The 27,877-nt window shown below is 42.8% G+C and overlaps 2 protein-coding genes across 2 annotated transcripts in view; one reads left to right on the forward strand and one right to left on the reverse strand.

Annotated features, from left to right (window-relative positions):
- On the forward strand, positions 1–27,129 carry CNN3 (calponin 3). Its single transcript, XM_019919324.3, has 7 exons — positions 1–307; positions 20,676–20,797; positions 21,005–21,071; positions 21,892–22,029; positions 22,378–22,494; positions 24,544–24,690; positions 26,018–27,129. The coding sequence occupies exons 1-7, from the start codon at positions 251–253 to the stop codon at positions 26,357–26,359; spliced, it is 990 nt and encodes a 329-aa protein (XP_019774883.1). The 5' UTR covers positions 1–250; the 3' UTR covers positions 26,360–27,129.
- The window catches only part of SLC44A3 (solute carrier family 44 member 3), a 94,525-nt gene continuing 83,804 nt past the window's right edge, over positions 17,157–27,877 (reverse strand). The window contains exon 16 of the mRNA XM_019919312.3: positions 17,157–18,150. The gene's annotated coding sequence lies outside the window, so the exon portion shown is untranslated. The remainder of the gene's footprint in view (positions 18,151–27,877) is intronic.

Below are 27,877 nucleotides of genomic sequence, written 5' to 3' on the forward strand. Positions count from 1 at the left end.
GAGGAGGCGGTGGGGGGCAGTTCGTGCGGGACTCCGGAGCCGACCGGGAGGCTCTGCGGGACCTCGTCCGACTGAGTAGCGGAGGCACCGCCCGCGACCGGCCGCCGAGTCCGGGCGATTCCTGCGCCGCCCAGGGGAGCGAGCTCCGAGCATCTTGTGGTGCGGCCACTCCTCGGGGCCAGGAGCGGGGAAGCCGAGTGCGAGAAACCCCCGGACCAGAGCTCAGCCTCTTCCCGCCTACCGAATCATCATGACCCACTTCAACAAGGGCCCTTCCTATGGGCTCTCGGCCGAAGTCAAGAACAAGGTACGCCTGGGCAAGGGTGGGGCGGGACCCCGAGGCCAGAGGTGGGATGCAGGGCGCCGCCCAGGGGACCCTGGGACGGGGGTGGCGTGGGCACTTCGCCCAGTGCGTCTTGTCTCTGGCGGGCTTCGCGGAGAGGAGATGTCGGGGCGGCGCGAGAGTCGCCGCGCGTCCCCGACCTATCCCCGGCTCCAAGCGCCGCCTCCCGGGCTCTCTTCTGGCTTTGTTCCAGCGCCGCGGGCCGGGACTGGCGGCGGGCGGTGGGTTCCTGGGCTCCTGGAATCCCGCAGCGCCTGCCTTCGGCTCCAGGAGCGGGTCTGCGGCTGCAGGACGCACCCTTCCGGGAAGGGGGCGCTCCTGCGTGGTCATTCGCCCTTAGGTGGGGTCAGTCCGCGCGGCTGGGGACCCAGCAAGCAGCCTTCGCCACCCGCTCCGGCCCGGGCTCCTGGCGGACCCTGAACCTTTTCGCTCTCCAAACCCCAGGCCGAATTCAAGTGCGCGAGTAAAGTTAGGCGGTTACGTGGCCAAACTGGGTCCCCCATTGTTCTTCGCCTCTTCCCGGGTGGGAGACCGCTGAGCATCCCACGCACAGACCTCAGGGACCACCGGAAGAACGGGAGCCGTCCAGAACCCTTCACGGTTGTCGAATACCGGTGCCAATTGCTGCTGCTTCTGCGGGAAGCGGAGACAAAGCCTGAGTGCGCCGCTTTGGGAATATCTGCTGTAGACTTGAGATTTATTTTTATAAAACACTGAGAAGTTTGTAGTACGTTAGACTTCAACGATATCAAGGAAATCTTTGTGGGTTGCTTTTGTTTCGGGTTTATTTGCTGAGGCGGGCTGTAGTTTGGAGTGATTGGGCTTTGGTAACGCTCGGTTCTGCCACTTTGCCCAGCATAAGAATGCGTTGGGTTTATCTTTAGTACTTTCGGTCTGGGAAAGAGATGAGAGGCGTCCCCCTCCCCAAATCCTCTCCTTCCTTCCTCCCTCCCTGCATTCCAAGCCCATGACATCAGGGGTTTCTGGGGGGAGAGAGCAGCCAATCGGCGCGGAACTGCTCACAGAACGCTCATTGTCTCCTTTCTGCTGTTCTGGCCAAAGCGCCACAAAGGAGGGCTGCTGTGGTTTAATTCCCATTAACCTCCCGGGAGCCGAAGCATGTCAGGATTGCCACCGCACCGTCCTACCGCTTGTAGAATTCACTGGCATTGTCAGAGCTGTAACATCCCAGCGTTGGGGGTGTACGCGCTGTGGAGTGAATTATGTAGAGGCCAAGAAGCGCACCATTGTCACACCCCAAGGGAGAATTGCGGCTCTTCTCACCCCGTTATATAGTCTCCAGATCATATTATAATTCAGTTGTTAATAAGTTCTAAACAATCTCTGAAGCAAGGAGTTGATTTTAGTCTAGGTATCCAGAATTGAAATTTAGATCTTTTACCTTGTCAAGTGTGTTGCCCATTTTAGAAGACGATTTTCTGACCATTTTTGTAAAGAACAGAAAAGTGAGTGGTTTGTGTATGATTGATTACAAACCCCACCAATTGAAAACTTGCAGAATATTGTTCACTTCTTTCCAAGGTTTGCAAGCGGAGCTTTAGGAATCCTTTCAGAGTACTCAGCATGTCCAAACTGCTGGATGTGATACCCTGGCCTGGCTTGTGCACATTAATTTTAATTTGCCCTTGTGATTCTTGGCTGGCAACCGTTGAGTCTCTACCTTTTGCATTGTAAATGAGGTACTGATAACTTTGGCAGTCCTTTTAGAGACTTACTTTTCTTGGACGTTAATATCCATGTTAATTTCTTCTGGCTGACTAATGAAGCAACTTATGCCCTTTGCCTACTTATCATTGAGCAGACTGAAGGAAATGCGTGGACTGAGGCTAGATCATTGTAATTATTATACGTTTTTAAAAATAGTAAAACCTCAGCTTTCAGAACCTTTGGAAAGTTAGTTTTAACTTTAGGTTTATATAACTGTGGGTTTATCCCTTTAAACATCAAACCATCCTTAATAACCCCTTTCATTTATATGGTTCTTTCATACAGTGTTCGTTCATAGGAAGTCTTTTTTATATATATATAAATTTATTTATTTATTTTTGGCTGCACTGGGTCTTCGTTGCTGCGCGCGCTTTCTCTAGTTGTGGCGAGCAGGGGCTACTCTTCGTTGCCGTGCGCGGGCTTCTCATTGCGGTGGCTTCTCTTGTTGCGAGCACGGCTCTAGACTCGCGGGCTTCAGTAATTGTGGCTTGCGGGCTCTAGAGCGCAGGCTCAGTAGCTGTGGCGCACCGGCTTAGTTGCTCCGCGCATGTGGGATCTTCCCCGACCAGGGCTCGAACCTGTGTCCTCTGCTTTGGCAGGCGGATTCTCAACCACTGCGCCACCAATGAAGCCCCATAGGAAGTCTTTTGATCTCAGCAGTAGAGCAGACCTCCGAGGATTCCTGGGATTATCCAACATTTACAGATCAGACTGCTGAAGCTCAGAAAGATGGGATTTGCTCAAGATCACAGAAAAATGTTGGAATATTCTAAGAATTTTAATTCTGTGAAATCTTAGTTTAGTGAGGTACTTAGGGATGTTCTGCTACATGTCACTATTGTCCACCCTCCTCCCTGCTATTTTTACTGTTCACCTGTCAGTTCCTGGCATCATGATTATTCATTTAATGCTGTTTTAATCTCTTCTGGGCTTGGAAATCAAATATCCATGTTTGCTAGTCCTTTGTATGAGATACTGCATTTCATTTGAGGGCTCAGAACCACCTGATTGAGTGGGTCTGTGGAACATGATCTTTGTCATTGCTTGGTTTGGACACCTTTTGATTTCTTCCTGCTTTTTCTTTATGTATGGCATAACTGATATGTTGCTTAAATATTAATTTTTTTTCTTAAAACCTCTTTAACAAAGTGGGGGGAGATAGTGTGGAATGGACCTTGGAGTGATGCAGATGTGGGTTCTAATCCCCCTTCTGCCACTTACTGCCTTGAATGATGTTGGGCAAATTATTTGGTATTCCTGTCCTAGTTTCCTAATCAGTAAAATGGGGGAAGTGATAGTTACCACCTCTAAACTCTGCATTGTTGAGATGTATCTGGCTTGCAGTAAGTACTCAATGACTATGTTGTGGCTATCAGTTCTTAGTAATAGAAAACTAGTATTGGTATTGTATTTCTTAGACTTGTATGTCACTGCCTCTTTAAGTATTCCATTTCTATTAAAAAAGCCTTTGGTCTTTTTATATTTGAATTGAGGAAGTATTTGATCTTAGATAGTTTTAATTAGTAAAATTTCAGGGAAAAGTCAGTAAATTTAAGATACTTGTTTGATAAGATAATAATACCTGGTAGAACATACAAACTTACTTTTTTTTTTAATAGGCAAGAAGATGTTTGAAAACAGCCTAAAAAAAGTAGAATCCTTCAGCCTGCGATATAATCAGTATGTCTCTAATGACAAGAAAAGGATCATAACTTGCAATCTACAAAGACTATAATGGAGTAGAAGGTCAGGGAATATATAGAAGCTGGTGTAGATAGTTCAGTGAGGGATGGAAACACTCGTAAAGTAGTAAGGTCTTACATGTATCACACAGGTTACGCCAGGCCCTTGACTGCATCTTGGGGACCAAAGGTAAATACCTCTGTGCCTTATAAGCCATGGAAACATGACAGGTCCCAAAAGGAAGCACAGCGTTTCCTGACACTTGGCTCTGAACAAGTGTTGGAGTCAGGTACTTTCTTGTAGAGCTGAGGATGCAGTGAAGCATACCCTCACCAGTCTTAGAGCACATGCTGCCGGGAGCTTTCTTACAGGTCTCAGGGAACGTGGAGGAAATTAGTTGTGGGGTGGGAGTGGGTGGAGCTGAAATGATCTTACCTGGGCATGTTTCTTAGGAGGAGTCTAACTGAGATACTAAGAAGAATGGAATTGGAATGCACATTCTAACAGTTTCTGCTCCCAGGGAATGTCTGATTTGAGCAAAGTAGCTTCTCACAGAATCTTGGTTTCAAAATGGTATCCCTCAACAGATAAAAACCACTTTGGAAGGCTAATAAGCCTTTTGAAGTCTTTACCAAAATTGTAAGTCATTGAAGAGTAAGTTAAACAATCATATAGTAATAATTAAATAGGACCAAATGTCCCATGACGCCATGCTGGCCTACCAGCCCAGTGCCACTTGGACAACCGGTATGCTCTGCGGATCAGAGTAACCCCAGGGTGTCTGTGGACTCCTGTTGTAAACTGTATCCGAAGATAGTCTGCCTTGTTTTCTGCTAGAGGAACAGAAGCATGGTAAAAATGTATTGATGGGTTTAGCTTTAGCTTTTTTTTTTTTAACTTTACAGTTCAGAAATAGGTTTTTTAAGATTTTTTTTCATGTGGACCGTTTTTAAAGTCTTTACTGAATTTGTTACAACATTGCTTTTTTAAAAATTAATTTATTTTTGGCTGCGTTGGGTCTTCTCTAGTTGTGGCGAGTGGGGGAGGGAGGCTACTCTTCATTGCAGTGCACGGGCTTCTCATTACAGTGGCTTCTCTTGTTGTGGAGCACCAGCTCTAGGCGTGCAGGCTCAGTAGTTGTAGCTCGTGGGCTGTAGAGCACAGGCTCAGTAGTTGTGGCGCATGGGCTTAGTTGCTCTGCGGCATGTGGGATCTTCTCGGACCAGGGCTTGAACCTGTGTCCCCTGCATTGGCAGGTGGATTCTTAACCACTGCGCCATCAGGTTTTGGTTTTTTGGCTGCAAGGCATTTGGTATCTTAGTTCCCCGACCAGGACCAGGGATCGAAACCTGACCTCCTGCATTGGAAGGTGAAGGAAGTCTTAACCACTGGACCGCCAGGGAAGTCAGTCCCCAGAAATAGGTTTTTAATTCAGAACTTTTTGTTTATTGTTTCTTTCCACCAGCAATAAGATCTCGGTCTTATTCACTGATGAGATATATCAAGATCTATATTTTAGAATATAACTTGGCACATAGTAGATGCCCAATAAATATTCGCTGATTTAATGAATTTACCCATCAGGAATACATTTTACCATCTCTAGAAACTGGAAAGTAACCATATTTGACAAGTCTGTGTAAAGGAATTCTGTGGTGCAAGTGTGATGCTTTTGAAGGACATGGTGATTTTTATAGTTTGCTTTTCTTGAGCAGTTTCTTTTATTAGTTAATATTACACTGAAAACTTATCAGTAAGATAATTCCTTCTTTGTTGCTGAAGTTCTTTCTTAGACTCCCAGATTAGGGAGGAACAGTAGAGGCCCCTTCTGCAAGGCTCTGTCAGATGCATCTCCCAAAAGACCTCCTTCGAAGTGGCCATTTAGCCTGCCAGGGTACTGTGCTCCTCCAGGTAGGGATGTGCCATTGTGGTTTGCCTGCTTTTTTGGTTTGTTTTCCTGTCTTGACCAAAACAGTTAAAGAAATAGACAGTTTGCTGAATTGAGACGAGGTACCATGCTACCCCTTTAAAAATACTCAGACTTACTTACTCTGGAATAGTAAGTAATGGGGATCATCATCAAGCTCTCTGTCCTGTGGTCTACAGCTTTTTACACTCTTCCCTTTGCCTCTGTTCTTTAAGATTCCAAAAATAAGCTTGACGATGAAGACCTTGCTGCTGCCATCATCAAGCAGAGGCATGTCCTCTATTTCCCTATGCCTTTTCCCCTTCCAGGTGGAATCATGAGGTTAGTGTCTTTTCACTTAAAACAGTATATCGGGAACCACAGTTAATATTATGTTACATTAAAAAAAATTTTAAAAAGAAGAAGCACAATTGGTTTTTCAGCCAATTATGACCATTATATCTAAGAGAGAGAGGAAATGTTTATTTCTCGTCTCAATATGACTAGGTGGTGGAAAGGAGCTTGTTCTTAGAATTTTCTGCAAGTTTCATTTTCTTCTAGGCATTAGCCTTCTATAGCATATACCACGTGCACTGGCTTTCCTTAACTCTGAACTTGTAGCCATGGTGGGCTCTTAGCTATTATTCATATGTACTTGTGCTCAAGTTTTTGTTAAGGGTTTTTTGAGCCTGGGGTTGATCCACACTGTTTGTGGGGCCTGAAGCTTATGTAGTTTAGGGTTTATCATTACAAAAAGTACAAAAGAATTTTGCACGTTTTATAAAAACATGACCATGGGAATCTTTGTGAACTTGAAGATGTCGGGTAGGTCCCCTCTAGGTTCCTCTCAGTGAGAAAGTAGAACCTGGGGGCCTTGGAGACTGACTGGGTTGTAATCTTGGTCTGCCTCTTACCCTGTGACTTTGGGCCAATAACCTGTCTGTGTCTCATCTGTAAAATGAGGATGTGCTAGTTCCTACCTTTATAGGGCTTTGGGGAGAAATAAGCAAGATAGACAATCCACGTAATGTGTTTCAAATAATGCCTAGAACCAAAAGTACACATTATGTAAATGTTAGCAATTGTTCCATTTTGCTCTGCTGGGTAGGTTCAGTCCCGTGTTCTCCTGATTAGTCTTCTAGATTTTGAGATTATCGCCAGGACTTGGACATTCAGGCACGAATCTGTTTGTATCTGAATGAGGCTTCTGGCAAATAGGGGACTAAGGAGCCAAGCAGTACCTCTCGATTTCACTTCTGTGTCAGGACTGTGATCTGCCCCCAGAGTCGTGATCCAAGCCTCCTACCCCGGCAGCCTGTGATGCATTCCTGCAGTGAAATCCTGGGGTCTCTCTCCCTGTTCTCACTCTGTCCACATTGCCCACAGGGCCACGGACTTCTGTGTAGAGCTAGAGGCCTTGTTTTCTGGGCGTGCCATTACTTGGGTTTTTCTTCCTAAGAAGTCGATTTCTGTTAGACAAGACACATCTTTCATTTCTTGGTTCAGACAGGGCTCGTATTCCTTCATCCACAGTGGACTGATAAACATATTTACCTTGTAGTGTTGTCATTGGAGGCCTCCAGTTTTAAATGGTCTTTGCAAGGATCTACCTAGACCTGTGTGGACCTGAAGGAAGTCCATGAGTAGAGAAGCCTAATTCCTAGCTTTCCCCCGGGTGGTAGGGAGAGGACCTCTTCAACATCTTCCTTCCTCCCAGGACCAGGAAGCTTCAGGGTGTGAGCACGGGCACTGTTGGGCAGGCACATCTGCAGTGGGAAGGCCAGGAATTAGGGATGTGAGTGCAGAGAAAAGAGAAGGCCCTCTGGGCTGGGAAGGACTCTTCTGGGCAAGTCATAAGCTAAGCATTTATGGCCCTTTTCCTCTCTTCCCCCACACATTTTCTAAGGGATCCTAGCTGCTGAGTGGTGGCTAGGCATGCTGGCTATGATATCACTGTTGTTTCTTCTCTCCCCTTCTCAAATGTTTGCACACTAATCTTTCTTCATTATCTCAAGCCTCTCTGGCTGCTTAGCACTGCAGAAGGCCCTACAAATGGATAGAGAGAGTGCTTTATCATTGCAGTTTTCCCTTCTTCCTTTCATTTCACGTGGGAGGAAATAGAGAAAATAATCAATACCATGTGTAGTGAGTCTCTCATCATTCAAACATGTGATTCTACTTTGGATGCAAAAATAGCAACAGCAATCATACTTATAATCGAGTATAGAAATTATACTTATATTAAATAGCATATTTTGAGCTTGTTGGAGTCCTTAGCCCTTAGCAGCTGAGCTGGAACCTTAGGGCTGCTCTTCAGAGTCCACACACAGCCAGATCTCTCCCCCTGAATGGACATGCATTTGTCTCTTCTTTTCCCTTTCCTCAGAGGCCTGGATGTTGAATAACCCCCCATCCCCCAACCTCACCTCGGCCACACACACACACACACACACACACACACACACACACACACACACACACACGTGTGGGCTTTGCCAGTCAGGCTTTCGTTCCTAAATTTCTTCCTCTGTGGGCTTCATTTTTCCATTTTCTTTTCCTCCTTTCAGTGACAACTCTGCTATTGACATCCTCTTCTGCAGTCGGTTTTACAGCATTTTCTAAAACATGCGTGCGGTAGGAAGCTACTTTTTATAGGGGCCAGGGGAAGAATTAAAGTCTGAGGCATCTCTGCCAAATCTCTTACTGTGAACTTTTGAACCATGCTGGCAACGCCCTTTGAGACTACAGATTCCGGGGCTGGTTTGAATCAAAGCCGCAGCAAGTTCACGGTGTATCGGTCTGCTACAGTGATGGTGGTGGTGGTTACTTTTGGTTGCACTCTCATTTCTCCGTGAGTTGGAAGGACTTTATGTTAAGCCACAGTGTCTAAGGCACCACCCTGTTCCTGGTTCTTGATCCTCTGTCTGCAAGCGGCGTAGTTGCCTGTGCTGTATTCTCTGTGTATAGCTTAGAGTTCCTATCTCAGTTTGGTTAGAGGGGTGGGGTGAGTGGGAGAACGTCCAGTGGTGGAAAAGCCTTAGACTTCGGAGCCAGACCTGGGTCCGAATCCCTGCTGAGCCCATGACCATGGACAGGTCATCTCTGCATGAAGATGATGCATCTACCTTGGGATGCCACCTTCCTTGCCTATGAGAACCTCTTCTCTTTTTTGATCCTTATTTTGTGAATGAAATATTTGTCAGGAAGAATGCAAACCGTACCAAAATACAAAAGTAAAGAAGTGAAAGCATCCTGCATCCCTTACCCCTACCCAACTGCTTGTACAACTTTAAATATCATTTGAACATTTTAGAAAGTGAATTAAGGTTTACTGTGTGGATTTCCACTACGTATTTATTCATTACTTCCCTACTGGTGGATATTGTCGTAAAACGTACTTGTGTGGAAAAGTGTGTAAGTTTTGACCTAACATTTAAATGTGTTTATAGGTATTACCAACTTGCTGTCTAAACAGTTGTATAGTTCCCACCAAAGGTTCAGAAGAGAAGGAAGATCTCCTCTTGATGTTAAGAACAAATAAAACTATCAAAGCAGCCTTGTCAAAATTCAAGTCACTTGCTTTAGTTCTTTATTTTCAAGTCTTGAGTCAGTGACATTTGTGACCCCTACGCCATCTGTCACCCCCACCAGACTCAAGTGGGAGTTGGCAATGAGATGAGGCCAAAGAATGGGGCGAGGGCAACTCTTACAAATTATATGATGAGATAATTTTTTAAATAGAAAGCTCAGACAGCATCACAATGACCTCTTATCAAAATAGCTATCAAATAGTAGTATCAAGTAAATGGTTTTTATAGTATATTGGATTTGAAAGAGGAAATCTTTCTAGTATCTGGACAGAAGTGGCCAGCAAAGTGTAGATAGAAGGTTAGGGGTGGACATTCATTGAGTTCTTAAGATTTATGTAAATTAAGTCATTGATTCTTCTCAGCAGCTTCTGATGGAAGCGCTATTAATGATCTCTGATTTACTGGTGAGGAAACTGAGGCATGGTGGAGATGGAATTCTAAACAGAGCATTCAGTTTCCAGAGCCCACGCCCCTAACCATTTTAATTTGAGGCCAGAACTCGGGGAATCGGCATCTTTCAGGGGAGGAGGAGAAGGCAGACCAGAGAGGGAAGCTCCAGGTCCTTTAACAAGAAGCCAGAGGGAAGAGAGACGGGAGGGGGCCCCAGGAGTGCTGCAGAGAGGCCAGGAAGAGGAAACAGGCCACTGGACTTGGCCACAGAGAGATCACTGGTGACCTTTTAAGAGATTGTTTTCAGTAGAGCAAATTTCCGGTGGGGGTTAGGAAGGAGTAATAAGTGAGGAAATGGAGAGGTTTGTCTTGAAATAAAAGAGAAACAGGACAGTGTTTGAGGCTGGCAGCAGGTTCAAACATGTGCTTGTTTCAGACAAGATAGGGGGTAGTCTGTGCCCACTGACGGACCAAATAAAGGAAGGGCTTGATACACATGGTGGGTGGGAGCAAAGCAGCAAAGAAGCTTCTTCGCCATGAAAAGTTGGGAAAGGAAAAGGAAAAGGAACAGGAAGACAGAACTGAGGTGGATAAGACATCCCCTTTTCTGTTGCAAGTGCTGTGTTCCTCTTCTCATGGAACCACTGATGTATGATGGTGTATGCAGCCAGGGGTAGGATGAGAGGGTCCAGGCCAAGGCCTGCTCGTGGAATACACTGTTGATTCAGTTGCTTCTCTCTGCTGAGTCCTGCTGGGGCCCCTTTGCAGCCTGGGTACTGCTGTCTCCTCAGTCCCTCGGCCCTTGACCTGGAAAGGATGCGAAGCTGGGCTTATTTTGTTCTTTGTGCTTGGGTGTCCCCTAGCAAGCCTTCATGACATCATATCCAGGGGACCTTGGTGTTGCGGTGCAGCACTCTGATGGAGGGTGCAATGCTTCCAGAGACACTCACTTTCTCCCCACATTTCTGTGCTCTCAGATGACATTACAATCAGGTAAAATGTGGAGTTAGTTTTTACTGTTGAGATGTGGAGAGTAGCATGTGACCTCACTGAAATTTCACACCCTCTAGCTTTCATTGGGGAGAAAACAGCGGTGATATCTAGCACAGTTAATACCTCTGTAAAACTCCATTGAAATCTCTCTAGCCAGCATCTATCCTACATTTAAAAGGAGGTGTTTCAATTCTGTTCTTCACTGGTTGGATAAAGCCATCTCTCCTATGGGCCGACTCAGCTGTAGTAAGCAGAAGAGGGTCCCCAAGAGGAGCTCCAGATGTACTGAAAGCTGACTGAGATGCTGGGGTCTGTTCTTCCTTTGGCCCCCTTTCCACCCTCGTCTCATCAGTAGTTCAGAGTCAGGGGGCAATGTGTGTTTTGACTCTGTTCTGGGGTAGACAGCTGGGAGCACTTGGATGAATGTGGTCAGTGGTCTGGGAGCGGAAAGGGTTTCCCGGCTCCAGAGAGATGAGTTTACGGTTGACACTTGGGACAGTGGGGGTGGATTTCATGCCTTCTTCCTCAGGTCATAATGGACTCCGAGACTCATCCTATGAAGCAGACTTGCCAAGTAATCGCTGAGGAATGAATAGACATTCCCAAGCTACTGCCATGATTTTCCTTGTAATTATGGAAAAAGAAAGGAAGATTTTTCAGTGCTATTCACATGCCCAACTCAGATTATTTAGGAGGCATCTAGAGTCCTGCTGAGGAGACAAGTGTTGAAAACCTGGATAGCAGCAAAAAATCTGGTGGATACCTGCAAATACTGTGATGAGTGAGGTGTAGACCCTTAAATATTCTAGAGGTGAGGCAAAGCAAACAAAAACTTGAAGAGCATCTCTGTTTTCCTTTATCTCTGGGGGCTTTCATTAAGATCCCCTTTCTGCAAGATCTCTACAGTGACATAAAACTCAAGACCCAGCCGGCCTCCTTCCCGAGTGAGAGGATGTCCTCCAGCAAGCTTTCTCATGGGTCTCCTTCCCACCGTTGCTGCATTGGCACACGTGCTCTCTCCTCTCCTGTCTGCCTCTCTGGTCGGCTCCCTAGGATTTCTGCGTTTTTATCCGTGGTCTGCCCTATGTGTGGCATTCAGAATTTCTGTGTGACTTCCATCTAAGTAGTTAGATGGTACTAAGCTGTTTCTCCTGCCCCCAAAGTCCCTTCTAGGCCATATGTAGCCATTCCTGGCTGACCAGTCTCTCATGATAGGCTGCGTATGATTCTCCTAATCTTTTCTGCACCCAGTTTGCTCCTTCTCAAAACTGATGCCAGTTTGTAAATGTCCCCTTTTAGAGTGTGGCCCACAGAATTGACTACTAGGTTGCAGTGGGATTATTAACTAGCTCCTTTGTTTGACTACAAAGCACTAACTCATTCTGTTTTGATCAATGCCATCACCTGGTGAGGTGGTTCGAAGGAGGATTCCAATCCTTGCTTTGGCAAGTTGATTTTCTGAGTCTAGAGGTGACTAATTGCCTAAGATTTTATAGTTCACATCCTCCTCTCACACCTGTTTCATTTAAATAATTCTTTCCTTGATTACCTCATGAGGCTGTTTCCATCAAACAAATAAGATGAGCAATAGTATTTTATAAATAATTGTAGACCTGTGCAGACCAAGATAGCATTCGCTTTTTTAGGCTCACTGAGTAAGCATTACTAGTTAGTTCTAGAACGTTGGACAGGATCTTACATGTGTCTTGAAGAATTTGTTTTATTAAGCTAGGATCTTTCTGAATCTTGTTTCTTTTTAACTATTCCCAATTTATTTTTTATAAGTTTATTAAGTATGCCCGATAGTTTCAAATTGTTAGCTACCAGAACAGAAGAGCACAGATCTAAATCTAAGCCTCCGGGTACACATCCCTAGGAGCTCCTCCCACCTTGACGTAGATCAGCACAGTGGGCATGGTTGTTCCTTCTGACCAGGCCCTACTTCTAGGGTTACGAAACTGGACTTCAGGAGTGCCATAGACATAAGGGACTTTTATCAGAAAGTAAAACAGATATGTCCCTAGTGATCCATCTAAGATGAGATCTAGGAGATGTGACGCCCATAAAAACCAAGCATTCAAATGCAGATGCCTTTCCGTAACAAGAGAGATCTTTAGATCTGTGGCATTTCCCTAGTCTGGTAATACTATCGGTAAATAAAAAATCATTTACTGAGTACCCGCTATGGGTCAGGCATGGGCTCTAGGGGTAGAAAGATGAATGAAGCCTGTTTTGCCCTCAAGAAGACATAGGCAGGTGTTCTTGGATATGCCTCACATACCTACCCGGGCTCCTGGTGATGACTACCCTGCCCCCCCCACCCCGAGTGCACACCCTCTCTCTGTAGTCCACTCGAATGTGACAGCCAGGTTCTTCAGCCTGTAGTGGAGACACCCTTGGCTTCGGGTGGGAGTGGGGAGGAGTGGGCCCCTCTCTAGGTTCCTGTTACTACTGTTTGCCAAGATTTCTCACATTGTGAGCTATTCAATATGCACATCTTTATTAATCATTATTTCTGAGTCTAGATTTTTCTGGGAATCCAGCCTCTATGATTACTTCCTCATTGTTTAAGTTTCAACTTTCAAAATCCAACTTTAACTATGTATGTTCTAAGCTTTGTAGTCTGATGGTCATTTTCTACATAGAGAAGACAAAGTTGACGTATTGTTTCTGCATTTTTCCTACCGTTTGTTACAGTATTTGCTTTAGACACTGGACCAACTCCTCTTACGTTATTTTAACATCTTTCATTTCTTGTTAGTTTCACAATATTCATACATTGAGTCATAGTATCGTTGTATTTATTTGACTATACATGTTTGGAGGGAAAAATTTGCTGATACCTTGATCTGAAGATGTGGCCGTACCTCTCAGAGAAGGGCCAACATTTAAAATGCCCTTAGACGTCACTCTGGTTTACCCCAGGCAGATGTGATTTTCTCTAGTTTTGGAATATATAGTCATTTCCTCTCAAATATTTAGTAAGTTCATGCCATAGAATGAGTCTCAGATTCTATAGTGAACTTGAAGAAGGCACGCAATCTACCTTGACATCAATGTAAAGTGATTTCTCTAGAATTCCTACCCCCTACTCCCCATAAAATACAAACCCACTTTTAATTTTTTTAATTAAAATTTTTTTTTCCAGTTTAAAGAAAAAATATATATTAAAAATACAATTGCTCTCTGATCCCATTCTTTCTTCCCTGTAGAAACTGCTGTCTTACATTTGGTATTTACTTTTCCCACAGGATCTGATTTTAATCCGGTGTTTAAAGTTGATGATAGTAGACTGAACATTTGTACTAGCTACTTCTTTTTTTTCTTTAATTTTATACTTTTTATTATTATTTATTTTAAAAGTTAAAAAAATTTTATACAGTTTTTAAATGTTCCTTTCCATTTACAGTTTTTACAAAATATTGGCTGTATTCCCCATGTTGTACAATACATCCTTGAGCCTATCTTACACCCAGTAGTTTGTACCTCCCAACCCCTAACTTGCCTCCCCCCCCCCATAACTACTAGTTCTCTATGTCTGTGAGTCTGCTTCTTTTTTGACAAACTTACTTAAAAAAAAAAGTTACTTCATCTCTTTCACCAGCAGTAATCTGGAAGAGAATGAGAATTTGGGATGCAAACACAGGCAGGAAGGAGAGTGGAGATGTGTGGTGATGGGAACGGACAGTGGGGATGGGCAGTATCTGAGGTGAGCCTGTCTGTGGTGGAATGCTTTTTGAATTGTAGACAGTAAAGGGAACAGGTTGCGGTGGGGTTTGGTTCATACCAGTTCTGTACTCAAGCTGATATAAATGGCGAGTGTTAATTCTGAGGTGTGTCAGGCACTGAGATGGGCTTCCTCCTCACAATGGCCCTGGAAGGAAGGAGACAACTTGCAAGAAATGAGGTCACCAGGGTTAAGTTACTTACTTATGTCACTCTGGAACTGGGAACACAGTTTTTGGAAGTTTTTGAAATTTGACTTCAAAGCATGTGATCTTTGGTTTGTTGTATCCCCAACGTGAATACTTAAAACTTTGCAAAGGTATTTTACATGTTTGGAGGATCTGTTGGGGGAAGGGTTTAAGGTAGGTCAACCCTGTTAAAGCCTGTTCATTCTCTTGCATGAGATATCAACAAGGACAAGTGATAAAGCAAAGGAAGGGAAGCAGCATCTTGATATTTCAGATGGAAATTTACCATTCGTTTCTTGTTTGAGTCTGTTGTGGACCCAGTCTTTCTAGTCTCCCCTTATTTTAAATACCCTACTTTATTCTTTTTTTGACAAATAACACACCTTATTTAATATTTGTCTCTTTCCACTAGAATGTCAGCTTTTAGGACAGAGACTTTGCCTTTGAACCATGCTTGTTACGAAGTGGCCATTTGAATGAAGGACAAAAGGAAGGAGTAATGCAGAAAGAAGTTGAAGGAGGAAACCAAGACACACAAGGATCACTTGAAAGAGAGGGAAGCTGACACTGAATATGATTTTACTCAGAGAGTTTGGGGTAATGCTGGATTATTCTGGTGGCTCAGAATGGCATCTAGTGAGAGTTCAGGCACGACTGACATTTGGGGGACACTCTTGTAACCACCAGAGACAGTAACCTGTCTGTCTGCTTCAGGTTTTAACGACTGCTGGGATAAAAAATGTATCGTGGGAAGGAATATAGAGGGAAGACATGTCTTAATTCTTTAGCAAACTCTACAATATCCTGGGTGTAAGCCAGCTGTCAGACAGTTCTCGTACATATGTGATCATCACTCAGCCTCATGCCAGGTACAGCCCCCTCTTTCTACTAAATCGCGTCTTGGCCAAATGCTCCATAGAACAGTGTGGAACAGCACACTGGGTCAGTCTGTGGAGATGTTTTTGAAGCTCGGTTTCCCTCATTACTCAGTATCCCCTCTTAGGGATTCTGCGAGGGAAACTTCTCAGACCTCAGCGCCAGGCAGGGCTGGGCAATTCTTAAGAGCCAGAAGGAGCGGGCTTTTATCTGATCTAGTGTCTCCCTTTACTGCTAGGAAGTTTAGGCCCTCAGGGCTTGTGTTGTTGAAGGGGATCTTTTTCTAGTGCTGTTTTGTACACGATTCACTGTAAGACATGTGCATGTGGTCTGGAAGAAGACTTGGCAGACGGGAAGGAGCTTACTTCTGGGGAGGTGGGAAAGGGAGTAGGATTTGGAGGAGGGGTGAAGAGGGACCTGTGCTTTTTTGCTCTGTCTAGTGTTTCGCAACTTTGTTTTCCACATCTCTTTCCCAAAGAGCCTTTTTTTAGACGTTTTTCCTAATTGCCTCCCAACCTCCACCAAATTAAAAACAAAGGAACAGAGTTTGTTGGGGAGGGTCACAAATTATTGTAATATCTAAGGTGGTCTTCACTCCCTTGGGGGTCAGTATCGCCCCCACTGAGAACACGTGCTCTACATACTTATACCTGTTTAATCTTTTAAAAACAAGTGCTCTGGGACTTCCCTGGTGGCACAGTGGTTGAGAGTCCACCTGCCAATGCAGGGGACACGGGTTCGAGCCCTGGTCCAGGAAGACCCCACATGCTGCAGAGCAACTGAGCCCGTGTGCCACAACTACTGAGCCTGCGCTCTAGAGCCCGCGAGCCACAGCTGCTGAAGCCCACGTGCCACAACTACTGAAGCCCACGTGCCTAAAGCCCGTGCTCCGCAACGAGAAGCCACCGCAGTGAGAAGCCCGCGCGCCGCAACAAAGAGTAGCCCCCGCTCGCTGCAACTAGAGAAAGCCCACGCGCAGCAACGAAGAGCCAACGCAGCCAAAAATAAATAAAATAAATAAATTTATTTTTTTAAAAAGAGGTCCTCAACAGGTGGCCTAAAAAAATAAATAAAAATAAACAAGTGCTATTTTAGAAATCCAGAAGAAAGGCCTTTGTACTGGAGGGTGACTCCAGACTGGTGCTCTTAGCTGCTCTGAGGAGAATGCAGGGACGAGCAGAGGCTGCAGCCCCTCTGGGCATGGGCCCTGGGCTCAGAAGCACTGGATGGCAGGAGATGGTCAATCCCATCAGATGCCCTAGGGGCTTTTTTCTTAGTCTTCATTTCTTTGCTTTTTTATTGTATTTGTTGGGGGGGAGGCATTTGGTGAGCTTTAGCGAAAAGCCTCTAGCAGGTGTTCTCAGCGACCATACAAAAGTCATTTGCAAGTGTGTCTTGATGTGAGAAGAGTTGGGAGGCCCCGCTGCAGAGAATTCGTGGGTGATTAGGCAAGGAGGCAGGGCCATGTGAGGAAGAAGGGGCTGCTGTGGACTTGAACACATCAGGCAGAAATTCTGAAATCCACTTAGGAAGGTCAAATAAAATAAATCTTAAAGAATAGTAAAGAAGTGAATGTTTATAAACAACTTGGAGGAGTGATTTTTAAACAGACTGGAGTGAAATTTCCATGTGGTGTTAATGAGATAAGATTAAGTAATTTTTGAAGCTAACTTTCTTGTTCTGAGGAGGAAATACCTGCATTTACTTCCTGCCTGATGTTCAGTAATTAAGGCTTTTTAGATGAAAATAGTAAATAAAGTTTATTGGCCAAAGCTTACATTTATTTTTAATTTCTCTCAGTCCCTTGATTTTAAAAGATGTGTATAACAAACAATTTAAAAATAACCTGTGTAGTTAAAGAATATAATTATGTTAGCTTGGGTTGTATTCTAGTATACATCTAAAGGAAACCTACGATTTCTGTATCCTATGGAGCAGAGCTGCAGGCCAGAAGCTAAGAGACAACTTGAAATAGATTTTTTTCCCTAGATGATTTTGAAGAATTTTTTTTTTTTAATTTTGAACTTAAAAAAAAAAAAAAAGGACGGGCTTCCCAGGTGGCACAGTGGTTGAGAGTCTGCCTGCCGATGCAGGGGACACGGGTTCGTGCCCTGGTCCGGGAAGATCCCACATGCCGCGGAGCGGCTAGGCCCGTGAGCCATGGCCGCTGAGCCTGCGCGTCCGGAGCCTGTGCTCCGCAACGGGAGAGGCCACAACAGTGAGAGGCCCGCGTACCGAAAAAAACAAATAAATAAATAAAATTTAAAAAAAGGACACATTCCTAAATCTTGAATTCTATTTAGCTGACGTGACTTCAGAAAGCTCACTTATTAGCAGTATTTGGGTAGAAAAATCCTTGCTGCTCCTTCACTTAAAGGAAAACTCTAAGTCAAAACCAGTATGATGTGGAAGCATACCTAGTTTTCATTTTTAGTTTACCACCTGGTCTCTTGGCTTTGCATGTACGTGCTTAAGAATTTTTTCTGTGCATGTGCTATTACATATGTCTCAGAGACGGAGTCAGTGAGCCACCCAGAGCCCCACATATAACTAGTCAGAGTCAGGGTTTGAACCTGGGTTCATCTGAGTCCAGCCCTTGATTTTTCTTTCATCATTTCCTTGATTAGAACAGTGAACAGAGAAGATGAAAATTCTCCCTGGCGTTCCTATTTGGATATTTCATGTTAGATCTGTAATCACTCCGTGGTTTGGGGCACGGCACCGAACCTGTCAGAAACATTTTGAACAAAGGAAACATAAATACGCTTTTATGCTTTTTTGGTTGAATAAAAATAAATAAAAATAAAAAAATAAAAATGGTTGAGAATTACCACCACCACTAACCAACACCCCCCCCCCCAAGAAAGACAAAACTCCTCCAACATAACTTCCAACTCTACATTTGAAAAAATGAAGAGAAAGAATTTCTTTACAATTTTTGCTGATTGACCAAGTTATTTAACACACAGCTTAGAATGGGAGGAGACCTAGTGCCCTTATTCAGCCAGCCTTCCTGTCGTACAGACAGGAACAGGTTCGGAAGTGAGACGAATGAACCAGTGTCCCATGGCAAGATGGGGGGAGCCAGGCTCTAGCCAAGGCAGAGCCCCTCCTACCCTAGCATATTGTGTTTCTTTAGATTTATTGAAATGCATCTCCTAGTTGAGAGTGCTTTGCTTTCGAAAAAAATTCAACTCACTCTTAGATATTGCTTTTCATAGCTGATGCTTAAGGAGTACTACTTCCTACTTTTCTTCCTTGCCTGTGCCTTTCTGTTTCCCCCTGCCCCCACATTCATATAGAGAGAATTTCTTTTTCTAGCCACCTAGAACAAGACTCCAGTGTGAAAATATAGCCGTCTTAAAATTTTTCTAATGTATTATTTATCCGTTTTCTAAAGGTGCCGTATGTAAGTGGATGCGTTTGATGTGTTGAGGAGGTACATTATCCAGGACTGTTGTCTGGGATGTAATAGGAACGATGGCTCCCTCCTGTGCACCAGAGGCTGTGAGTCCCTGTGGCAGAAGCTTCGCGCATCACTACCTCCTCCTTCCCTGTCCACACATCCAGATGCCAGTGTAACTCAGACTGGCAGGAAGTCAGAATAGATGTGCGATTTTTAGGGGTTGGGGGTCCCCGGAGCAGGAAATTAACACATTAACATTTTGCCTGATCTCTCTCATAAACTAACCTCCAAGCCAAAACTTGATCCGGGAAACATTGCACAGTGTTAGTGATCTTAACATGAAAATATAAACGCACTGAATTTCCATTTGTGATGCTGGTTGAGTAAATCTACAGCTTAAATAAATTATCCATTATTCTTCAGAGGTGTAGAGCCATTTCTCTAACTTGGAAAGCAGTGCACACGGTGAGGACTTGCTGTCTCCTTAAATGACACAGCACTTGGTGAAGTCATTTGCCCTCTGGTGAAGCAGAGGCCCCTCCTCCACACTTGGTGGGAGGCAGGGGGAAGGTTTCCTCTGTGACTGGGGTAGACTGGAACTTGGAGGGCCTCTCCATGACGAAAATGTCCTCATGCCATCTCATTTCTTTCGGTAATTAAACCTAATCATGTGTTACAGAAGCAAACATTTCTACTGATTATTTCCACTTCCAGCAACGCTGCCACCCTGCAGCTGACTCCTAAGCTCACCGTGATTACTGTCCCCCTGGGCATTGTCTGTGGCTTGTTGGCACTTTCACCTGTGCTAATGAGAAGAAAAATGACACATAATCTTTCCTTCTTCCCAGGCGTGTTCTTTTCCTTAATAACTCTGATTGATAAGGACTGACCCTGGGACGAGGAATAGCATAAGAACTTGAGCGTGTGATCTTTAACAGTACTTAAATTGTATTATTATTTTTTAATTGAGGTTTATGGTCTTATTATGAAGGGATCTTTCAAAACCTGTGTTTAGCAGGTAGTTTTAGCATGTATGATAGTAAAGCATCTGTGTTGGTAATGTTGCCTTTATCGTAGAATTCTGTAAGTAAAGCGTTAACAACTTTTAATTTTATTAAATGTTTGGGTGTTAGATGCAATGCTGGGTAGGTACTAAGGGTCCAAAAGCGAATCAAATGCTTTTCCTTCCTGTGAGGAGTCTAATATGACACAGACTATACATAAGCAGAATTTCAGTATTCTAGTGTAAGTACAGTAATTATTACAAGGAAAGCGTGTGTGTGTGTGTGTGTGTGTGTGTGTGTGTGTGTGTGTATGTGTGTGTGTGTGTGTGTAGGGTGCAGTGTGTATTTGGCTGAATAGAAGGCATAGAAACACCAGAGCTTTCCAGGCAACAAAACTACTAGACTGGTAGGTATTGCAATACTGTGTAAAATAGTTGGATGTGTCAGAAAGCTGCCAGTCTCACTCCCTCTCACTCTCTTTTGGAATGTGGTAACTGATGGCTTAATCTTTAACGTTTCCTGTGGCTGCTGCCATATTGTAATGCACTATTAGCCCCTGTCACTTCCTGTCATGAATGGGAATCTGTTTTATCTTGATCCATATTTTCTCCCCCTTAGTCCCAGCTTCCCTCCATGTGTTGCTCAAAATGTGTATGACACCTCCTCAACCAAAAACGTTTATTAGTTACTGAAGCTGTAATGGTTAGGTTCGCCAGTGAACTCCAATGAGTGTAATTTACTGCAGGTCACAGCTGTGGTCTTAATGGATCATTAAACCAGAAGAAGCCAGCAGTTCCGGGTGCTTTAGTGAAACTTCTAAAGTTAGTTAACTTGTATTTCAGATTGCTTCCAAGTATGATCATCAGGCAGAAGAAGATCTTCGCAATTGGATAGAAGAGGTGACCGGCATGAGCATTGGCACCAACTTTCAGCTGGGCCTAAAAGATGGCATAATCCTCTGCGAGTGAGTTTTGGTCCTGATGTGGCCACTCTTCCAGTCCTTTCCACAGGCCTCTGTCTTGCCCACCTTGCCAGTCCAGGGTGTCAGACCTTGATATTCTGCACATGTTTTTAATGCTTTCCTTTACTGATGTCAGAAGAACCAACTTTACATTCCAGTCCTTGTTTGTTGTTCCAATAAATATGGTATCACTTATGCTTTTCTTTTCAGACTCATAAACAAGCTACAGCCAGGCTCAGTGAAGAAGGTCAACGAGTCCTCATTAAACTGGCCTCAGGTAACAGCCAAACCAGCAACCCCTGATTCCAGTCGGTTACTCTTTATGCAGTGAGAACTTGATAACAATTTTAAAATAGACATTTTAGCAGAAATTTGTGCACATGACTATGTTGTTTTTTACAATGTTATTTTAAATGTTTCCGTAATTACTTACAATTAGTTCTGTGATTATTAGATGTTTAGCTTAGACGTTTTCTTATTATGTATTTAGTCTGTGTACTTTCAGAGAGGATTTGACACAGCTTACACAGAGAAATACAACCTATGGTCTGGGTCCTAGAACATAAGATAAATGAAGGAAAAAGCAAGGAATTTAACATAACAACTAAGGGTTGACTGTAGAGCACTGTATTAAGCACAGTCTTAGTTCATGAATGTGTATGATAAGTAAAATTGGATATTTTGTCTTGAGCATATGCTTTGAGTTATGAGGATAAACATTTAGTAACCACACATTTTTTTAATTAAAATTTAAACATAATAAATTGTGCATTAATTTTGTACCTTTTGACAGAGAAAATTCCAGCCCTGGATAGGTCAGACACAGAATTCTTTAAAACATGCAAGGAAGATCTTGACTTTAAAGAACTGAAAAAACTTGACTGCTTAAAAGTATTAAAAAGACCATTATGTGACCAACTATGAAAATACTCTTCCTTTTCCAGAGAGAGCTACACACACCGTGTATCTGGTTGAGAATCCTTGCCAAGGAGCTTTCTGCCTGGCATCTTGTACCCAGTCATAAAGCCTTAGAATTCTTAGATAATATGAATGTCAGTATTTAGCTCCAAAAGTTGTATGCTTTCTTTTCTTTATAGTTGGAGAATATTGGCAACTTTATCAAAGCTATTCAGGCTTATGGTATGAAGCCACATGACATATTTGAAGCAAATGATCTTTTTGAGAATGGAAACATGACCCAGGTTCAGACTACGCTGGTGGCCCTAGCAGGTCTGGTACGTATATGTCTTTAATGACTGGTTAAAAAATTCCCCACTGTGTTGGTGATTAATTGCATCTTTGCTCTCATAGGAGTTCAGACTAGGCAGGGAGGAGCCTGTCTCTTCCGTAATTATTAGCTTTGTGGAAAGGCTGCTGACATCTGCTGCCTAGTACTGGATAGCTTAATCAGAATACTCACATTTCAGAGGTCTGGGGTGTTTTTGAATGGCTTTAGATGTGTTTTTACCCCTAGCTTGGGTCTTAAATGAAACCTTCATCTATGGACAGTATCATTTCTTTGTTGTTCCTTCTGTAAAACTCTGTTGGCAGAATCACTAGTTAGTGTGTATATTTCCGTCTAGGCTAAAACAAAAGGATTCCATACAACCATTGACATTGGAGTTAAGTATGCAGAAAAACAAACAAGACGTTTTGATGAAGGAAAATTAAAAGCTGGCCAAAGTGTAATTGGTTTGCAGGTAAGTAATGTATTGCATATCAGTTACTTATTCAGTGTCATTAATTCTTACCATGCAAAGCATCTCTCATAAGTAAGGAACAGATAGATATACTATAGTGTATATTTTGGGATGGATCTGTGGTTTATACAATTTATGTCCATTTAAAACCCATGAGACGATGATGGTTTTAGAAGCCTCAGGCGTGCCATCTGACTTAGTAATTGTTTCTCCAGGAAATGATTTTTTTTCCTAATTACATTGTCCTATTTTTTTAAGAAAATGTACTTTATAAATTCCTAAATGTTATTGACCAAATGAAGCAATTTTAGAAAACCTCAATACCATTTTTTTACCCTAGTAAAGCATGATTTATCAGTCCTGCGGAATACTTTGTTCAGTTATTTTTTTCCCTTCGTGTTGTTCCCCTGCAGAGTGTCACAAAAACACCACTGCTAAATGCCTAATATGCTAAGGGCTTTACTGTCTGATACCTGCTGGATACAATGCCTCACTGTTGACTGAGTCTACATGAGTTGGGTTTATTTATTTATTTCAGCTTTATCGGGGTATAATTGACATATGGATTTATTTTTATACAGTACAAAATCATGTCAGCGGCGAGAAATTGGAAACCGGAATTTCCAGACAGTAATCGGTTGTTTTTAAATTGTGAGAGCTCCATAAAAGGAACTAGTAATGAAGAAAATGATATACAAGAGTTCAAAGATTAAGGAAGACAAATCAGGTCATAAAATATTGGGTTGGCTAAGAAGTTTGTTTGGGGTTTTTCAGAAGATGTAACGAAAAACCCAAATGAACTTCTTGGCCAACCCAATACTATATAGTCAGTGTGATCCCAATTTTATTTTTTAAATGAACATGCATATTTTTGTATGTATATGTATGTGTATCTGGATATGTACACAGAAACATATGCTAAAAAAGCTAGATGGTTGGGCTTCCCTGGTGGCGCAGTGGTTGAGAGTCCGCCTGCTGATGCAGGGGATACGGGTTCGTGCCCTGGTCCGGGAAGATCCCACATGCCGCGGAGCGGCTGGGCCCGTGAGCCATGGCCACTGAGCCTGTGCGTCCGGAGCCTGTGCTCCTCAGCGGGAGAGGCCACGACAGTGAGAGGCCCATGTACCGCCAAAAAAAAAGCTAGATGGTTATACACAAATCTTTACAATGAATGTCTAAATGGTAGGATTTCAATGATTTTTTTTCCCCTCCCTTCCTTTTTGCTTATATGTGCTTTTTTTATCTTCTCCAGTGACATGTTTGACTTGTCGTAATAAAGTTTTCCTTTAATCTTGTTTTTTAAGGAAAAAAGACCAGCAGTAGAAATGTGTCCCCAACCAGTAGAAGAACAAGGTGTACTGGTTGGTCCTGAAGCCATGTTATTCTCAGTGGGGAATAAAAGTTAATTATTATTCCTCTGAATATTGCTAAGTTCAGATTCGCCATTCTGCCCCTCTCTGACTCTGTCTAGTGACATGAGAATTACAGGAATAAAATGTGGTTCTTTTCCCATGAAAATGTTGGTGATTTTAATGAAACTTAAGCCCTTGCTAAGCTGCCAGAGAAGACACCTGGCATTTACTGTCACATTTTATGCAAAACATGTTTGGAGTAGAAAAGCATGTTGTTTAGCCAAAGATTGCTCTGTCCCTTTAAATGGCTGAAGCAGGTACCCATAAATTTGGTTATTGGTGCTAAAGAGGGTAGAGGAAAGAGTTGGAAAGGAAATTATTCATAATTCTGCCACTGTAATAACTTTTCGTGTCTGTCCTTCTCTTTCTATGTGCATGTTTGTATCTGATGAATTATGTTGTGAGGCTTTATATCCAGTGAAGCTTTTGAAATTTTTCTTTTTTTTTTAAGTGAGCACCTTGAAATTTATTTGTAAAAGCATAGATTTTGTATCTAGTTGACTGCAACCTCAGCATTGGAAGGGACTTGTCAATTGCGTCCCTTCTAAGAAATCTCTTCAGTAGAACAGAAAGTTTTGTTTGTGTCATATATATTGGTGACTTCTGATAATTAGTGATTTTATTTTTAACTTAAAAGATGGGAACCAACAAATGCGCCAGCCAAGCAGGTATGACAGCTTATGGGACTAGGAGGCATCTTTATGATCCCAAAATGCAAACTGACAAACCTTTTGATCAGACCACGATTAGTCTGCAGATGGGCACCAACAAAGGAGCCAGCCAGGTAAGCAATCCCTTTTTGTACTTGTTTCAAAGAGTACAAAAGGGCTATTTAAATTCACACTTACCTTATTCTTATTAACTGAGTCCAAAGCGGTTATTTTTTGTACGAGATATATATATATATATATATATGCGCCTTCAGGAAAGTAAGATTTGCTGAGAAAGCAAAAGAATCAAAGGGCCTTTTCTGTAGCCACACAAGTATGGTGTGGCCCATGGCTTTTATTGGCAGTTAGAACAGCTGGCCTTTCTACCTAACCAGAAGAAAAAGATATGTTTATTACAGTGTTCTTGTTCCAAATCCAAGTGAATTGCTCATTCTGATGCTTCTTTTATTTTTAAAGAAGCCCTCAGCTAATTTGGTGGGTAAAATTATCTGGTGTTTTACAAAGAACTCTAGCTAGCATCATGGAAAATGTGTGAATCTAAGGAGATGGAAATACAGCATGGTGAGAATGCTAGTATTCTACCACGACACGAGATGGAAGTATTTCCTGTGAAGAATAAATAGATCACCAGAACCTCGCAAGGCGGTGTGCACATAACCATATCAGAGCGGGACATGTCTTACATCCAACAGGAGTGGGGGTAAAGTTTGAAAAAGCTTTTCATCATGACCTCATGAGGTGTGGTGGTGGTGCCCTTTATGGAATATGTCCTGCCACACGGGGCAGTGTCTCAGAGCTGCCACTCAGGTTTGCTTTTTTACCGATTAAATCTGAAAGCATGTGCTTGGCATAAGTGGAGAAATGAGGTGAGTTACAGTACCCTGAAAAGGAGGGGAGTGGGAGTAGTTGTTCTGAAGTAGCTGGCTCTTTGGTGTCTCAGAGCCTTCCGAAAGACTCAAGTCCTTAAGGACTGCTCAGCATAATTTTTGTTGAATGTATTACAAGACTTTTGAAACTGGTAACCTGGATAGCGTGTATGGTCATACTAGGTACTCAGATGTAGCTTTCAGGTATGCCAGCATTATGCTTTGTTTTTATATTCGTTATGTCCAATCTTCTTATTCCAAAGTAGGTAGTATTGTCTCCATTTTGCATATGAGAAACCTAAAACTAAAAGTAAGTTAACTTGTCTGAGGCCACATAGCAATTTTATAGCAGAGCAAGGACTTGAAGTAAGGGCTGACCTTAGCTCGAAAGCCAGTGAATATTGCTTTGTAAGAGAATCAGCATCAGGATATTTTGGTAAGCTAGCTTTACCCCTGAACCGAATGAAAGTTATTAGTGTTCACATTCGATGGGAATTTCATAATTTATAAAATACAAGGAACAAGAATAGATTTTAGCTGCTGTTTTAACTTTTATACTATGTTTTAATACCAGGCGGGGATGTTAGCACCGGGTACCCGAAGAGACATCTACGATCAGAAGCTAACATTACAACCCGTGGACAACTCGACAATTTCTCTACAGATGGGTACCAACAAAGTCGCTTCCCAGAAAGGAATGAGTGTGTATGGGCTTGGGCGGCAAGTATATGATCCCAAATACTGTGCTGCTCCCACAGAACCTGTCATTCACAATGGAAGCCAAGGAACCGGAACAAATGGGTCGGAAATCAGTGATAGTGATTATCAGGCAGAATACCCAGATGAATATCATGGCGAGTACCAAGATGACTACCCCAGAGATTACCAATTTGGAGACCAAGGCATTGATTATTAGATTCACAGAGGAGCTCAGTATTTAGCCCGTTGTTTTTATTCAGTGAGAACCAAGCTAGCCTTGAGTAATTTTTATCTTGTCTTCCTAAAACACTATTATGCTTATTGTACCTAAAGGAAATACTGCCTTACATACATTCCTTTTTCCTTTTTCTGCCTCTTCCCTAAATAGTTGCCTTTTAGTGCTGTAACAGTTAAATCCTACAGCATAACCAATAACTCACATATGAAGTAAAAAGGAATACTGTGAAAGGGGAGTACTCTTGTACAGTCAATTCTTTTATTAAAGATCTATGCATTTTTACAATCCTCTACTTAAATTGGTATTTTCAGACGATAGGAAGCTTTTTTTTTTTTTTTTACAGTTTAGTGTCTGGTTTCTCCATGGAAGACTAAACTCATGCTTATAGCTAAATGTGGTCTTTGCCAACTAAATTTAAGATGCAGCATTTTAGAAATTTATATATCAATGTTTCTACAGTATTGTTTGCTAATTTTTAAATAAAGTCCTGATCAGTGTGCATTTGTGATTATATGTGTACTCATTCTTACCTAAGCCGACAAGATCTTTTCTGAGTGGTGTTTCGAAAGGAGCATGTACAAAGCTGGCCTGCAGACATCGAGGTCTGGGGGGTGCGTTTGCTCTTCCTGTTTGTGCCAATGTATCGATGTAGAGTTGCTCTGTTTTCTTCCACTGTATTTATTGCTGCATTTCTCAGCATAAACTTATCCCATTGTATTTTTTATAAATAAATATTTTTTTTGAACATTCCTACGAGCCACAGGCTGATTATTTTCTGGCTAACTTCCAGATGGGTAGAGTCAGATTTTTTTTTTAAGTATTCTTTCCCAGGTACTGTTATAAGATACTTGAACGTTTCTTTACTGAATCTCTACACCAATGCACTGAGTACTTGAGAGGGAGGCTTAGAAAAACGAAGGGACCTGCCCATCGCACACAGGAAATGCCAGCCGGGATTCAGACTATCATCTGACCTTTGCTTATTCCATTGTGACTCATCTGCCTCCAGTTCATTCTAAATCCAACTTGGAATAATCTGAAAATCATCTTGGGGAACATTGGTGGGGATGGGGTGGAGCGATTTTATATTCATATTCTAGCGTGAATAAATATTAAGAAACATACTGGATCAGGAATAGGACACGCTGTTTGATAACGAACTAGGATTTATAGTAGGAAGTGTTAGCAAAACCTAACCTTCAGTTATGATCTAGAGGAGGTCAAACAGCTAAGTGTTGTAATGATAAAAAATTCAATCGCTAACACACTTTTTGACATTTTCTCAGCCAAGTGATTTCCTCTGATAGCACTGGTTCTATTAGGCCTTGGGGGTGAAATGTGCCTGCTTGTTTTTTGCTGAGGCAGATAATGAGGACATAGGGGTGTTTGATGAACCCACAAAAGCACAGTTGACTTGCTCATCGTGCTGCAGTGACTAAGGTTAATGCCTCGGAGAAACTGCTCTGTCGTAAATCCTTTTCCTAAAGGAGACTGTCA

The sequence above is a fragment of the Tursiops truncatus genome, chromosome 1, assembly GCF_011762595.2.
Source record: "Tursiops truncatus isolate mTurTru1 chromosome 1, mTurTru1.mat.Y, whole genome shotgun sequence".
NCBI lineage: Eukaryota > Metazoa > Chordata > Mammalia > Artiodactyla > Delphinidae > Tursiops > Tursiops truncatus.